Source organism: Echinops telfairi, unplaced genomic scaffold (assembly GCF_000313985.2).
Source record: "Echinops telfairi isolate 266 unplaced genomic scaffold, ASM31398v2 ScPeMD7_7412;HRSCAF=8450, whole genome shotgun sequence".
NCBI lineage: Eukaryota > Metazoa > Chordata > Mammalia > Afrosoricida > Tenrecidae > Echinops > Echinops telfairi.
In genome coordinates this window covers 14,909,271-14,925,538 of record NW_022111312.1, presented here as the reverse complement: position 1 = coordinate 14,925,538, position 16,268 = coordinate 14,909,271, and the positions used below count along the sequence as shown (strand labels likewise).

General features: G+C 51.4%; 1 protein-coding gene across 1 annotated transcript in view; it reads right to left on the bottom strand.

The window, feature by feature from the left end:
* AACS (acetoacetyl-CoA synthetase) overlaps window positions 1–16,244 on the bottom strand; it is a 45,934-nt gene extending 29,690 nt beyond the window's left edge. Inside the window, exons 1-3 of the mRNA XM_004709619.2 lie at window positions 16,092–16,244; window positions 8,037–8,140; window positions 6,431–6,551 (exon numbers count right to left, since the gene is read on the bottom strand). Of these exons, the coding sequence (XP_004709676.1) occupies window positions 6,431–6,551; window positions 8,037–8,140; window positions 16,092–16,224 (358 nt within the window). The 5' untranslated portion in view covers window positions 16,225–16,244. The remainder of the gene's footprint in view (window positions 1–6,430; window positions 6,552–8,036; window positions 8,141–16,091) is intronic.
* Between the last annotated feature and the right edge of the window lie 24 nt (window positions 16,245–16,268).

Genomic DNA, 16,268 nt, shown 5'->3' with positions numbered 1-16,268 from the left:
GGTTGCTGTGAGTGAAGAGCCCTTAGGGTTCCGTGGTGCTACTAGCGGTTCCTTTTGAAATAACGACAAGGGAAGGGGACAGAGACAGAGACGGCACAGAGAGGTCCTGGCACCCTTCACCCTGGTTCCCTCAGAGGTGCATCTTGCTGCTGTGCTGGGCACCTCCACTCAGTGACCCCGTGTGACAGAGCAGCGTGGCCCCGGAGGGGTTTCTGGGCTGTAATCTTCATGGGAGATCAGCAGGTGTTTCTCCCACGAGCCAGTGAGTGGGTGCAAACTGCCAACCTGTCAGCTAGCAGCCAAGTGCTGAACCAACGCTGGTGCCACCAAAGTGCCTCCATGACAGGTGACAGAACTGAACTACAGTACTGCAGCTGTAACACGGAAACTGGACACTAAAACGCCCAGGGTTGGGAAATCTAGAGACAGTAACTGGATTCCTGGTTCCTTGGGAAAACAGGAAGCTAATAATGAGTGTAAGGTCAAAGACATTGTTTTAAAATTGGCTTCAGTAATGATAGTGCAACTCTTCTTTATGTGAATGACGACTGAATTGCACAATATGGGAATAAAACTGTTTAAAAAAAGAAATGTGTTTTGAGAATGATGAGGGCCATGAATGTACAAATGCGCTTTACACAATTGATGGATGTATGGATTGTGATAAGAGTTGTATGAGCCCCTAATAAAATGATTTCAAAAAAAAGAAACTTGTTTTGAAACAGTGAGAGGCTACATTGCACCTAGCAGATTGGTTCAAACTGGTCAATGACGGTACAGAAGCTAGAGTCCACGGTGGCTCCCAGTGACCCTGCCTCCTGGTATTCGTGCCCCCACATGGTCCCTCCTACCCTGAACACAGATGCCCTGGAGAACCAGCAAGCACTGTGGGAATGGTAAAGGGTGCATTCTGAACCTCCGTCATGCAAGTGAGCAGACCTTCCATGCGGCTCACTCTAGAGGAAACCGGCCACGTCTGCAGGACCTCCGAGTAGCCCCGTGGAGAAGCCCGTGTGGGAAGGACCTGAGGCCTCCGGCCAACAGCCACCGTGGAGTACGCCACGTTGGGGATGGGTCATCTTGGCCATGTCTTGACCACCACCTCACCAGAGAGCTCCACGCCACACCCCCACCCAGCTGAGTCACATCAACGTGTCACCCACAGGAACTGTGAGGTCATAACTGCTCTTACTTGAAGCCGTTATTTGGGGATAGAACCTCTTATCAACAGATAACTACGACTAGTAGTAAGACTCAATTTATTTGAAGGCACAGGAAAAACTCTGAACCTCTGAAAGATTTCAACCCTTTGCCTGCCATCTTGATGGGCAAGTGATATGAATATGTTGTTATTGACAGCTGCTTGCTTTTCATTTCTCCTACATGAAGCATCTCTTTTCCAAAGTGAATCAGCCTCCCAGTTTGTCTTTGGTGTGAATCTGGACTGTCCTTTATCAAACAAATACCCTATAAAAATACACAGCCACCTGACATGCACTGTTCTGGACAAAATGTGCTGACCGTGAGCACACAGTGATGCGCACTGTTTGTGCTCCACTCGCTGGAGCGTAAAGGCTGCAAGGCAGACACTTGCTTGTCTCTGGGCTCCCTCAGCCCGGGGTAACACGGAGGATTAACTCTACTGAGAAAACAACTCCCAGCAGAGCCCCATGAGCACCTGCACTGGTGGGAGAGACAGGACTAATCAGGGAAACACACAGGGATCAAAATGCAGGGATGTTTGAGTTCCCAAAATCAATCGCAGTCGATTCTCTGGCATAACAGAGACTGTGGGATTATAAAGAGACTTTTCCCCAGCTTTGTCTCCCCAAAGATATGTCAAACATTAGAGGCTATTTGCTAGCATATGGTGGGAGGTCAGATACTTTAGAGGAGGGGTCCTCAAACTTTTTAAACAGAGGGCCAGTTCACTGTCCCTTGGACCCGTTGGGAGGGCTGGACTATAATTTAAAAAAAACTATGAACAAATTCCTATGCACACTGCACATATCTTATTTTGAAGAAAAAAAACAAACGGGGCAAAAACACCTTGCAGGCCGGATAAATGTCCTCAGCAGCCGCATGTGGCCCCGCGGGCTGTAGTTTGAGGATGCCTGCTTTAGAGACATCCTCCCTGAAGGCAGTTAGTTGCCAGACTACTGACTGGTCCACCACAGGTAGGGCCTGCTCCCTGTGGGTTTACACCCTACTGATAATGGTTGCTTCTTTTTTTAAATCATTTTATTAGGGGCTCATACAACTCTCATCACAATCCACACATACATCCATTTTGTAAAGCACATTTGAACATTCATTGCCCTCATCATTCTCAAAACATTTCCTCTCCACTTAAGCCCCCAGCATTAGCTCATTTTTCCCCCTCTCTCCCCGCTCCCCCCTCCCTCATGAGCCCTTGATAATTTATAAATGATTATTTTGTCATATCTTGCCCTGTCCAACGTCTCCCTTCACCCACTTTTCTGTTGTCCGTCCCCCAGATCCCTTCAGGACCAGTGGTGTGAGTGGCAATACTGGAAGGGTAGAGGGAGAGTGGGTTGGAAAGAGGGAATGCATTACAAGGATCTGATAATGGTTTCTATGGAGATCCAGAGAACAGGTCAAACCATCTCAGTAACATCCAAAGTTAGGCTGCCATCCTGAATCTAGGATCTGCCCTTCTTGTCACGTGTGCCCCAATCCCTCCTCTTCCTATTGCGTGTATACCCCTAGATTGTCCCCCTCTTATTGCTGTATAACCTATAGTGCAATCCCTTCCTGTGACGTATGTCTTCACCTGTAATTAGTGGGCTTGCACTCCCCTCAAAAATATATAGAGCTGGGTTAGCAAAAAAGATCCCTCTTGGCCTCTCGTGTTCCCCCTCTCCTCTTCAGTCCTCTCTCCCCTGTTCTCTTTCCCCTTGTCCTCCTTCCCCTCCCCCTCTCTCCTGCCCTCAGGTCTCCCTCCACCTGGACCACCAAGTGAGGCTGCGGTGACCATGCTACCATGACATGTGTCTGACTCCATTATTTCAATCTCTCTTCTATCTCTCATGCTCTCTATGACTTTATTATAATCTTTATGTATCCCAACCATACAACTGCGCCTATTGAACCCGTGATTAGTTGTGGGGGGCTGGCCTTTTCCCCCCACAAGAGACTACAAAGACAATACAGTGGCGAACAGTGACTGGGATCTTAGAAGCTCATGAGAGGCTCAAGTGCAACTACTGGTCTCTTTGTCTGAAGGAAAGAGGGGCCTGAAAAATCAGAGACGCGTGGAAACATTAGGCCATGGCCTAATGAGCCACATGAACGCCAGTCTCCAGAAGCCTGAGGGCAGAGTCTCAGGTGGGGCCCAGCTACCACTACCAACAGCTCTGACAGAGCTCCCAGGAGAAGGTGCTGAGAGAGGGGGAGGATACTGTAGGACAATACTCAAAATCATTTTCAGAAAGACCAGGTTCACTTGACAGACAGGGACTAGTGGAACCCCCAAGCTAAGGGCCTTCGCCCCTCTTCAAGTCTGAAGTGAACTCATCACCCAGGATTCAATTTTCAGCCAAACAACAGACAAGCCTCTAAGGGGGACAATGATACTAGGGAGGCGTGCACACCTTAGAACACTCAATCACATGCACTCAAAAGGGCAGCATTTACCCAAGACAAAGCTCAGAAGGGTTCAGCATAGGAAGAAACACAGGGAGGAAATGGAATGTCAGGTTACATTGTGAAGATTGCAATCAATGACGTAAAACAAAATGTGTATGAACCGATGAACAGAAAATCGATCTGCTCTGCAAGCTTTCAACCAATTCACATTTTTTAAGAAAAGAAAGTCCGCTGAGGACCCTGCTTACAAGAGATCCCCACTTAGTAGACTACACGTGATCCCAGCATGATGAGGACAGAGGTGCGGGCACACGGAGGACAGGGGCTCAGACATTTCAGAGCGAACGGAAAGTGGGAAACTGACAGCGAACCACAAGCCTACCTGAGCCTCCTCCAGAAGAGCTGGGCTTTCACCACCGTGCGGGAAGGCATCCCGCTGTGTCTGGGCAAGCTCCAGCTGGCAACAAGCATAGCAGGGTGGCGGTGCCTGGGAAGGCCCAGCCCAGGAGGCGCCGAAGGATGAACAGGATGTGTGACAGCCATACCACGGCATGTCAGAGGACCACAGAAAGGAGGAAGTGACCATCTACACCACGACACGGATGCAATCTTGAATTGCTCTGCACTGGGCTGCAATCTGCAAGATCAGCACTTTGAAACCACTAGCTGTTCCTCAGTGGGAGCAAGACAAGGCTGCCGAATCCCATAAAGGCTCAGAAACAACTGCCTGATGCCTTGAAAACTAGACCACCCCAAGTCCTGGCGACCACAGGGCATCCAATGCAGCTGGGGTCCGCAGGACTTTCAAGGGCCAATCTATTGCAGTGGGCTGCTAAGCCTTCCTACCAGCAGCCCTGGGAGTGGACTCAAACCACCAGCCCTGCAGTTAGCACCACGCACACCACCAGAGACTCGAACCCTGAAGGAGCTAATTAATACTGGTGTGTCAATTTCTCCTATCAAACATAGACCATATAGAGCCCCTCCCTAGAGATAATAAAGTCAATAGATGAGTTTAGGAGCTACAAAAAGATACACAGGAAACATAAGTGCGTACTGTGTGTGCTGAAAGCCCAGCTGAAAAGGCTACATACTGTGGTCTCGTTCCAAGTCAAAGACAGTCTGGAAAGGTCAAACTATGGAGACCGTGGACACAGTGGTGGCTACCAGGGGTGAGGGACACGCAAGTGCAGTGCAAGGCATTTGTAGAAGTTGTCTTGCATGATACTTTCTTGGCAGAAACAGAGGTAAACAAGCAGCCATCTAGCTGAGAAGAAACAAAGCCCACATGGAAGAAGTACATCAGCCTGTGTGATCACAAGGTACCAAAGGGATCAGTTATCAGGCATCAAAGAACAAAAAATCCTATCATTGTGTGCTCACCCCACTGATACAATCGCTGAAGACAAATAGGGCCATAAACAAATGTGGTGAAGAAAGCTGATGGTGCCGAGCTATCAAAAGATATAGCGTCTGGGGTCTTAAAGGCTTGAAGGTAAACAAGTGGCCATCTAGGTGAGAAGCAACAAAGCCCACATGGAAGAAGTACATCAGCCTGTGTGATCACAAGGTACCAAAGGGATCAGTTATCAGGCATCAAAGAACAAAAAATCATTATATCATTGTGAATGAGGGGAAGTGCAGAGTGGGGACCCAAAGCCCATCTGTAGGCTACTGGACATCCCCTTATAGAAGGGTCGCAGAGAGGAGACAAGCCAATCACAGTGCAGTGCAGCAACTATGAAACATACAATTTTCCTCTAGTTCCTAAATGCTTCCTCCTCCCCCTCGCCCCAACTATCATGATCCCAATTCTACCTTACAAATCTGCCTAGACAGATAGGAACTGGAAACACAGGGAATCCAGGACAGATGATCCCTCACTAGTGGTGAGAGTGGCGATACCGGGAGGGTGGAGGGAGGGAAAGAGGGATCTACATATAACCCCCTCCCTGGGGGATGGACAACAGAAAAGTGAGTGAAGGGAGACGGCGGGCAGTGTAAGATATGACAAAACAATAATTTATAAATTATCAAGGGTTCAGGAGGGAGGGGGGAGCAGGGATGGAGGAGAAAAAAATGAGCTGATGACAAGGGCTTAAGTGGAGAGCAAATGTTTTGAGAATGATGAGGGCAATGAATGTACAAATGTGCTTTATACAACTGACGTATGTACGGATTGTGATAAGAGTTGTATGAGTCCCCAATAAAATGATTAAAATTACACCTTTGTCAAAACCTATAAGACTACACCACCAAGAATCATCCCAATGCGCACAGTGGACTTCAGTAAGACAGTATCAACTGTTGGGTCCATCCGTTTGGTGAGTAAGAGGGCAGATTGTCGTCGATGGGAAAGGGGCTCGAGGGGGACGCTCTGTGCCTTCCGCTGCCTTTGTCGCTAAGCCTCAAAGTGCTCTCTGAAATGTGGCAGTCATTGCAGGCCAGTGAACGAGTCATTACCCCACACACGGGGATACCAGGCCACTGAGAGCCATGCGCCTTTGACGGGCTGCATTTCGCAAGCAGCCGGGCCGGCCTTTCTTCCCAGCCCACCGCGGTCTGGAAGCTCTGCGGAAACCTGCTCAGCGTCAGAGCAGTGGTGGCCGCACGAGGACAGTGGTTGAGAAGCTCATCATGGAAGAGTGCGTTAACTCTTTTAGGAAGTCAGTGGGTGTCTAACTGCGTCAGAAACGGGCCAAGGTACTACGTAAGTATCACCTAGTGACAGTTCTGGGTCCTCCAGAGCCCTGGGGAACACGTGGCGTTGCAGCTAGGACCGGAGCCCAAGAAAGCCCAGGCCGCCGCCGTCAGGACTCACTTGCAACGTACAGGGCGACCCGGTCGTTGTCTTTGTGTTGCAGGAGGTTCTCGGCGTAGTTCAGGCGGCTGCCTCTGAACCACTCGGGCACGTCCGAGATGCCTTTCGACGTGTCCACTACCTGCAGAGAGGACACCGAACCAAGACACACAGGTGAGCACTGAAGGTCACAAAGAAACACAACCCACCCTGCTTCTCAGAGAGCCTGCTGACTCGCTGGCCCAACTCAGTTCCTGTGGGTGGAATTCTGGCTCGGTCCCCAGGCTTGAAATGAAGAGAGAGCATGGAGGGCGGACACCGAAGGCATTAATCTACTGTCAGCAAATGTTTATTAAGCACCTACTTTATAAGAGATGCTAGAGACAAGAGTGAACAAGGCAGATGTGGTCCTGCCCAGCACCTAGGAGACAAAGGTCCGGGCAATCAGGAGGGTGGGGGGCCTCCCACGAGGGTTTTCTAATGTGCTCTCAGGATTCAGGAACCTTGATTTTCTCAGATGCACCTACAAATGGCCACCTGAAACCCGACCAAAGACACACAACACACGATACTTTCAATAATGTGGTTCTCTTTGGCCAGAGCTAAAGAAAACAAAAGCAGTTGCTACGGAGTCACCTGGGACTGAAGATGGCCCCTGTGTTGGAGTGGAACGTGCTCCACCAGCTGTTCCTGGCTAACTTTAGAAAGGAGATGGCCAGGCCTTTCTTCTGCGGTGCCCCTGGGTGGACTTGTCTCTCCCACCTCTTGGCTAATGGCCGAACTCCTGTCTATGCCGCGGTGGGACCCCCTCTCCCCCAGATTCTTTCTGATGTTGAGCGAAAGGAATTGTAACCTTCTCTAAAATCCACATAAAAAAAGTAAAACTACTTGTAGTTTTGAGATACCTATAGTATTTCTACCAAAATGTGTATGAATTGCAGAAAGCAAAACTAGGACCCGCTCTGTACCTTCACCTAATCCACAATAAAAAGCTGTTTAAAAAAAACTAAAAACACCAGACTTAGTCAGACAGACTGTGGACCCCGCAGGCACTGTGAGCCTGGAAGGGGACCACCCGTAGAGATCACCTCTTAGCCAGACGACAGGCAGGCCTGTAACGTAGGCAGTCACAGCCGTGCGGGAACGTGTTCCACAGAACCACCAATCGTGCAAGACAAAAGGGCAGCCTTTGCCCAAAAGCAATGCTCAGCAGGCAGGAAACGGCTGAGGAGACAGGTGGATGGAATTGGGGAGCCCAAGGAGGAAACGGGAAGACAGTCACCACACTGAGGAGGTGACAGTCACCAAACAAAATGTGTATGAATTTTTGAATGAAAAACCAGTCTGCTCTATAATCTTTCCGCAAAATGACAATAAGGTATATATTTTTAAAAGACAGTGACCTCCTCTTAAGGGCTGATCCAGTTTCAGAACTGGGTGGGTGGCCCCAGGGTAAAGACTCACAGGGTTTCCAACATAATCTAAAGCTGATTCTCTAAGGCAATGGCTTTTCGCCCCATGGATGTGATGTTTTGAAAGGAGATATGATTCAGGCTGTCCCCAATATGACACTTTATTTTGAAGCACAACCATTTAAAACTGAAGCGTTGGCAAAACTTCTACTCACCTCATCGTACATGCGGGAGAAGACAATGCCACTGAACTTCCAGAACTCTGCCCAGAAGTCCGAGTATGACTTCACTGACCAGTGGTATAAGTCATCGTAGTTTTCTAAATAAAAAATTTAAAAAGGACACGTAGCTCAGATAAACCTGTGCTGTTGTCATCTGCTGTCCAGCTGACTGCGATCTCTGCCACCCCATGACCGGGCAGCACTGCCCCATGGTGCTTCCTGGCTGTCATCTGTGAGAGCAGGTAACCAGCCCTTTCTCTGCAGAACTCATCTTTTGGTTAATGGTCAAGAGTCGTTAACCACTGCCCCCAGGACTCTAGATAAACCTTACGCCCAAGCTCACTGCCACCTAGTGGATTCCACAACCAAGCGACTCCAGGAAGGGCTCCGGAGGCTGTGCAGCTCTCCCGGAGAACACAGCCTTTCTTTCTCCACACCACCGGGACTCCAGCTGCACGTGTGTTTGAGTGGTTCAAAGACCAGGGGTGACGAGTCATCCTGCTAAGGGCAGGGGTGGGTGTAAACTGATCCTAACTTACACTGAAGCAAGCCTACCACCTTGACCAGAGCCAAGCCACGGAAAGAACAAGGCCACAAAGTAGTGGCTTCACACCTCACACACTGCCTTGGGGCCTGGACTCGGGAGCCAGCACATCTGCAGCTGTATATTAACTGTATGACCTCAGGCTCACTGTGTCTCAGTTTCCCCATCTGGAAAATGGGGCGTGGGTGAACAGTACCCCTCCACAGAGCTGTGGTAATGACTTAAATGAACATGTGTATAAAGTGCTTAGAACAGGGCTTTGCACAAAACTGATCTTAAGAGTCTACAACTACTAAACCACGGATGCTTACAAAACCAGTAATTCAACAGATGCCAACAGGCAGAGGTTACAATGGGAAGGTTTCTGGTGCCTGCGCGTGCTGTTTGAAAATACAGTTGAGCCTGGTTTTTTAGCAGAAAATTGAAAGTAGCCTAAGGATCCTAAAAGAGCATTCTGATGAAATCCACTGTGTGTTCATATCGTGGAGAACTACGTGGCTGTTAAAAGAGAGAAGCAGGATTTCCTGTCCAATGGCTACTAAAGAAGAGCCGTGGGTGAGGCGCATGGGCTTGCTCTGCTCTGGCCTTTCTCACAATGCTCTCCTAACTCCCGCCAAATGAATGGGTGGAAACTTGCAAATACGGTGCATGGCCTACCAAGGGGATTGGGCAGTTTGCTAGTAAGGCAAATAAAGAGTATGGCCCTCGTGGGATGGCCCATGCAAATCCAGTGTAAGAAACTCTAATGAGGGCACTGGTCAGTTTTTCCATGCTGCCTGGCTTCAAGTGAGTCATCCCAGAGGCAGAAAGGGGCACCTCACTATCACCAAGAAAAGAAGACCAGATAGTAAGGGGCAAACTAGATGGCATCTCCTGGATAATGGTGCCCAATGAAGAGGGCCAAAAAGTGAACATGACTCACGGTTGCCCTGCATGTCACACAGAAGGTCGACTTGTCTGCAACCATTTCCAGAAGCCAACGGGCAGCCTTCTCTTCCTTGGTGCTGCACCACTAGGGGGCCTCTCCGGAGGACTGATTGAGCAGAGCCCGCAGAGCGCTCAGAACGGTGAGAGGCACATGGAAAGCCACCCTCGTTTTGCTGAGCCTGAGCTCACCCATCCACAGAAACACCCACGAAGCAATAATGACTGGGTGGTGCCAGTAGTGCGGTTCCCTCCCAGATCTGCCCTGGGAACGTGGGCTGGTCAGACAGGCCCCACTGCTCCCCACTCCTACTGCAGGTCTGTACTCTTTAGTCTCGGCTCAGTCACCTGGCCTTACCCAGAAGCACACCCACCCAGAGCGCAGGAGCACAGGGCCAGGCTCTGGGACGACAATGGACAGCAATGTTGTGTGCGGGCACAGGGCTCTAGGACCCTGTGGCTTAATGAAATTCTGGACTGGTGGCCTTCCCTGCCACCAGCTTCCCAGAGGTCTACCTCCTGTGCCCCCAGTGATCCTCACCTGCACTGGGCAGCCCTCTCCACCCCGAGCAAAGCTGACCTGGGTCACCAATAAGATACTGTGCAAATGACTGGGTGCACGCCCCCACCCCCAGGCCGGTCTTAAAAGATACTGCAGTTTTCTCCTAAAGGTGAACAAAAGCTTCACCTGTCTCAGTCACCCAGTGCTGCTGAAACTGAAGCACCACGCAACAAACACAAGTATGCGCCCTCAGCTTCCCTAACGATCGAGCTCACGGCCATCCAGTCCATTACAAGGACAGGGGAGAACTGCCCTTATGGGTTTCCAGGACCAGAACTCTTTACGGGGGTACACAGCCCATCTTCTCCCAGTCTCACAGCTTAGGGGGCCAGAAATCCAAACTCTTGGTACAGACTCGAGGGGAAGGCTTTCTCTGTGGACTCTGGAAGAAGGCCCTGGTCTCTTCTGCGCTCCATGTGCCCTGACATCTCTCTTCCCATCTCTGCTTCTGTAACCATCTTTGTATCTCAAAAGAGATTAACTCAAGACACCAACTAAAACCAAACCCACTGCACTCAAGCTGATTCCGACTCACAGTGACCCTCTAAGACAAGAATAGAACTCTGTCCCACAGGGTTTCCAAGGCTGCCAATCTATACAGAAGCAAGTCCCTCTTTCTCCCTCGGAGTGGCCAATAGGTTCACACCACACCCCCCTTGGTTAGCAGCTGGGTGCTTAACCTCCGTGCCACTGTAGCACCAGGCAGACCCTATACAAACCCTGCCTCAGACACACCACAAAGACAGCCCATTCCAAATGGGATTGTGAGCACAGGCTCTGGGGAGATGAATCAGCCCATCACCCCCTAGGACCCAGCAGGCCCACTGCCAGGTCGGCAGGTACACAAGCAGACAGCCGTGCACCAGTGTTCCCTGCCGGACTGCTCCTGGACACACCGAAATGTCCATCAACAGATGGAGGGTACACACCCTGAGACATGTCCACAGAGCTACAATATGACAGCCGCGCAGAGAGATGAGAGGACCTTGCCATACAGGACACAGTGTGGATGGACCCTGGCAAAATCCGTCACAAATTGGACAGATATCTATTATCTCACTATACAGAATAAGCAAATGTGTAGAAACCAAAGATTAGTAATGGTTGCAGGGGTGGGATGTAGGCAAAAAAGAGGAAGTGGGGGAATGAGTTTATGTTTGCAGTGGTAGAACATTTTGGCATTAGTAAAAAACCCTCATTGCCATCAACTCAACTTCAACTGACCCTACAGAGCAGAGCTGCACAGTCACATAGGATTTCTAAGGCTGCAATACTTATGGAAGCAGCCCACCACATCTTCCTCCCATGAAGCAGCTGCTGGATTCGGATCATGAACCTTTCAGACAACAGCCAAGCACTTAATCACTGTGCCACCTTAGAAGGCTCTTTAGAATTATCTGCACTGTTGGTAGGTACTGTCCAGTCAATTCCACCTCAGAGCTACTGTGTACAACAGAATGAAACACTGCCCAGTCTCGTACAATTACTCTATAAGAGTCCATCTTACTCTACAGCCACTGTGTAAAGCCATCTCGCTGAAATCTTCCTCTTTTTCGATGATGACACCAAGCACAATGTACTTACTACTTGTCCGGGACCGTCTCTCCTGATATGTCCAAAAGATGTGACACCAAGTCTCACCGACCTCAATTCTAAGGAGCATTCTGATTGCACTTCTTCCAAGACAGATTTGTTTGTTCCTCCGGCAGTCTGTGACCTATTCAATAGTGTTCACCAACACCATCGTTCAAATGCATCGGTTCTTCTTCAGTTTTCCTTATATATTATTCGGTTTTTACAGTGTATGAGGTGGTTGAAAATACTGGGCCAGTCACACCTTAATCTTCAAAGGGACAGCTTTGCTTTTTACCGCTTTGAAAAATTAAAATAAAATAAATAAAAAATAGTCTTATATAGCAGATTTTCCCTATGCAGCCTGTTGCTTGAATCTTCTGTTGCTACAAATACACCAATGTAGACACAAGTGCATACATTTACTGAAGACACCAATGTGGATGGATATCCCTCTGACCTAGCCAAACCCCTCCCAATGTTGATTTCTGAGTCTGAAGGCTTAGGACCATAGCCTTCTGGGATTCAATCAGTTAGCATTACGTAGTTCACAAAAATGATCAACACTCCTAGTGAACCGAGTATCGTCTTAAGTCTCCAGCTTTTAAATAACCATCTGAGACACATCTCCAGAGCCAGAACAATTAGAAAGAAGGCAGCCAGAAGCAAAGAGAAGAAACAAGTCTATAAGAGCCACAACTCAGAGACCCAAAGAACTAGATGGTGCCAGCCCAGAGCCTTCTAGCCAAGGCTGCAATCATTGGTTCAAAATAGATTGGAAGAAAAATATGGAGTCAAAATCTAATTTAAAAAAAGAAAAGAAAAAAGCCAGGCAAACCGGTAGAGAATGGACAACTCCCTGAGGTGCCCACCCTGAGGCGGTCTTTAGACCCAGAACATGCCTATGCCCGAGCTTCCTTCTAGCGATACAGCAGCGTAGCACACAAAATAAACGTCATTTCCTGTAAGATCTGTATGCTATCTAGAAAGCATGAGTGTGAGAGCTACAAGACAAGAACTACTCCAAGCAGAGAGGAGATGATAAGGGAGCTGGGACACTGGACTACTGGAATGGAACAAACAAGTAGAGAGAACGAGGGCACAGTGTGACAAATCTAACACATGTCACCGAACAATTGGTATGAAAATTGTCACATGGGAACTTAACTTGCTAGGTAGATGACCAAAAATTCACTCTAATTATTTTTTTAAGTAACTCATGTATTAAAATAGAGATTAAGGAGTAATAGGAGTAGGCCCGCTTCCTTCGGTCTGGTTTGGCACAGGGAACGGCGGAGCCCTCACAGCCTGGCTCACTCAATGGCTCCAGCAACGGGCTCCAGCATACCAGGGGTCAGGAGGATGGACGTTTGGGGTCACAGTGAGCCCAAGGCAACCATCACCAACACCGACGCTGCCTTCAAATCTCACAAAAGACATGGCCTCTTGGCGCAGACCAGACCACGTGAATTCCTCAGGAGCTGCCGCTCTGCCACACGCAGCTGGCACCTTCTGCCAGCATGGCATCTACTATCTCTGCCTGCACTTCCCTCCCTCCCTGCCCACACTCCGTGACCCGGGCCCTACCCTGCCCCACCCCACCCCTCTGTCTGCTGTCAACCTCCGTGGAAGCAGCTGCTTCCACTCACAGGTGACATGCAACTTGGGGTTGACACTTGGCACCATCCTCAAAAACAGTACGTCCATCCTGCTCCAGTAACAGCGTGCTGGAAGCAGCACCTCCTCCAGGCCACAGCCGTGCCCATGGGCTGGGGGGCCTGGGGTCCGTCCTAATGGAAGCTCTGCTCATGGAACAAAGCGTTCAGGCCCCGTTTGCCGCTCTCCACTGATGCTGCACAAGGCAGGCCCTGGACGCCCTGCACCCAGCAAGTCTATCGAAGCCCCTCTTCCAACAGCAGGAGCTCACTTCACGTCTCTGGGCCCACCTTGCCATTCTCGTAATACGGCAGTCTGGGAAACCCCAAATCTGTCTGGAACTGAGCATCAGATATCATCCAGGTCCACCAAGGCCCCTCGGGATTCACAAGCAGAAAGACTTCCCAATTGGGTATGTGGGCAAGCGGGACCAGGCTGTGCTACCAAGGCCACCCGCCCACACTGGTTATATGCTGGGTGCTGGGCACTGGCAGGGCGTGAATCTTCACAAATACAGGAAGAGCCCCAAGGGGAAGGGAGAGTGAAGGAGACATATGCACCTGGGGGAGAAGGCAGGCTTTGACCTGGGTCAGTGTTGAGTGCAGGTACCCCGGGACCAGGCCTGCTTGCACAAGAGACAGAAGCAGTGGGTTCTTACAGCTGGCAGGGGCCCCGGAGTTTTCACAAGAAGCTGGAAACCTGACTGTGCACTTGTGTTCTTCCAGCTTTTAAACCCAGGCAGTCAGTACCATGGCGCCTATCTCGGAGTCTGCACATGGAATCTGGCCCAGGATGGAACAGAGGGGGCGGGAGGGGGGAGCTGGAGTGGCCAGCGTGCGCCAACATTTACTGAGCAGCCCCATCACTTTCCCCAGCAAGGTGTAGAGCTGAGCATGGGTGCAGTTCACCCCCAACACCCTCCCACCCAGAGAGTCCACCCCTGTGTCCTGACCACACAGCTGGGAAGGGGGAGCCGGGGTCAGGCTATAGGTCATCAGGCTCCAGCTGCCACCACCATGGTGGAAGGAGGTGTCCCCCTCCTACCCAGGCTGCCCTTCACTAAAACTATTTCACAAGGCATCAGCCGAGGCTGGCACTGGGCATGTCACCGCTTCCAGAGGAACCCAAGAAGGAACTGAGGTGACTTTAGCCCACACCCCCTTCCAGTGTCCCCACTCCACCGGGGTCAAGCTTATTCTCCCCCAACCCAGAGCACTGACCGCTTTCCTTCCCAAGTGTTAGGGAGCCCGGATGGCACCGGGGGCAAAGCGTTCAGCTGCCAGCCAGCAGGCAATCCTCAGGGGATCTCAGTTCCACTCGGAAACGGCTCAGAGGTAGTGGGTTTGGTCTGTGTTTCCTCCTACCTACTACTTGGTGAGGGGCTCCCCAGAGGCCACTCAGAGCCACCAGGCACAGAGCCTGTTTGTCCCCGGCCTTTACACTCTACTGGGCGTGACACCGTGCTGCCCTGCCAGGCAGTGGAGGGCCTCAGGAGCTGCCACGCAGCACTGTTTGCAATCCTGTGGCCAACAAGGAACCATTGAGAGCCTCTGAGCAGGGGAGTGACAACATCATACCTGTGCTTCCAAATTATCCTGGCCAAGCACGTCAGACACCTGACGGGGAAGGAGGGAGGCGGGAAGCGAGAAAGCCAGTCAGTAGCCAGGACCAGTGTGCAGGGAGCTAGGCATGAGGCCCAGGAACTAGGGGTGGGGCATTCACCCAGGGAGACACCCTGACAAATCAACAACTCCAGTCTTCGTCTGCAGTGACTAAGGATGGTGATGCAGCCATGAGGATGGAAGAGGCCACCAAGACTTCAAGGCCCCTGAGGATCCCCATGGGGTGGGGTAGCCCAGCAGACAATGGGACAGGTCCATGAGAGCTTAGAAAGGCCAGCCCGGGAGTGCTTCTGCCCAGCAAGGGGCTCTCCTCTGTCCAAGACTCTGAGTCCCCCAGTCTGTGGTATTAAGGCCAAGGGGCCTAGAAGGAGGCTGTATCTTGGGGCGGGGAGTTTATCTAGGGGGAAGGGGGAGTTTCCTCAAACCCAAGAGAAGGTTCCTACCTGGCTATCCTTCTCACAGGATGGGGAAACCAGACTTGCTTTCTAGAAAGATCCTCCTAGGTATGGGTATGGGTGCACAGCACATGTTTCTGGGAGCTGGCAAGTGGCAGGCATGGAAGTGCAAGTTGGAAAGAGTGTCTGGGTGGGAGGAAGCGCCTGCAGGCTGGCCAGGAAGGAAGGAAAGGGAAGACCCCCATGGTCAATGGGGTGGGGGGCCCGCCGTCGGGGACCTCCTCCGAAGGCAGCCCCTGGGGCAGGCGACACTGGATCAGGAGGAAGCCAGCAAAGGCAAACCAGTTAACCAACTCAAAAGAACGCCCGTGTGTGTCATTTACTCTGCCAACCCCGAGACCAACTGGAAGTCGAGAGTCCAGCCCCAACTAGTAGGGTGCTCGCTGACAGAGGGGTGACCCCCGTCATCTCAGAGCAGGCAGAAGGGTCCCTGGCCCGGGGACCTCAAGCTCACGAGCAACTCCCCAGCGGGAACCGGCCCCCGCCCTCCGCCCTGGCCACCGCCCAAGAGACCCTAAGCGCAGGTCCAGCTCCCCATGGAGAGAGGCACCTCCCGCCACCCCAAGGGGACCCCGACGCAGAAGCAATGCCCCCATCAAGAGGTCCTCCGACCACCCCCGGGGACCTGGAGCACAGGAGAACCGCCAGGGTGGGGAGAGGGACCCCGGGCCACCTCGAGAGCCCGAGCGCAGGACCAGACCCCCGGGCACTCACGCAACGCCAGGCCGCAGGCGGCGCCCACGGCCTTCCGGAAGCGGTCCATCTGCGTGTTCTTCTTGCTGTCCGGCTCCCACATCACCTGGCACTCCATGATCTCCTCCTGGCCGGCGCGCGGCTCCTTGGACATGGCTGCAACGCGGGGGCCGCGGGAGCGCGAGGGCTCCGGGGCCG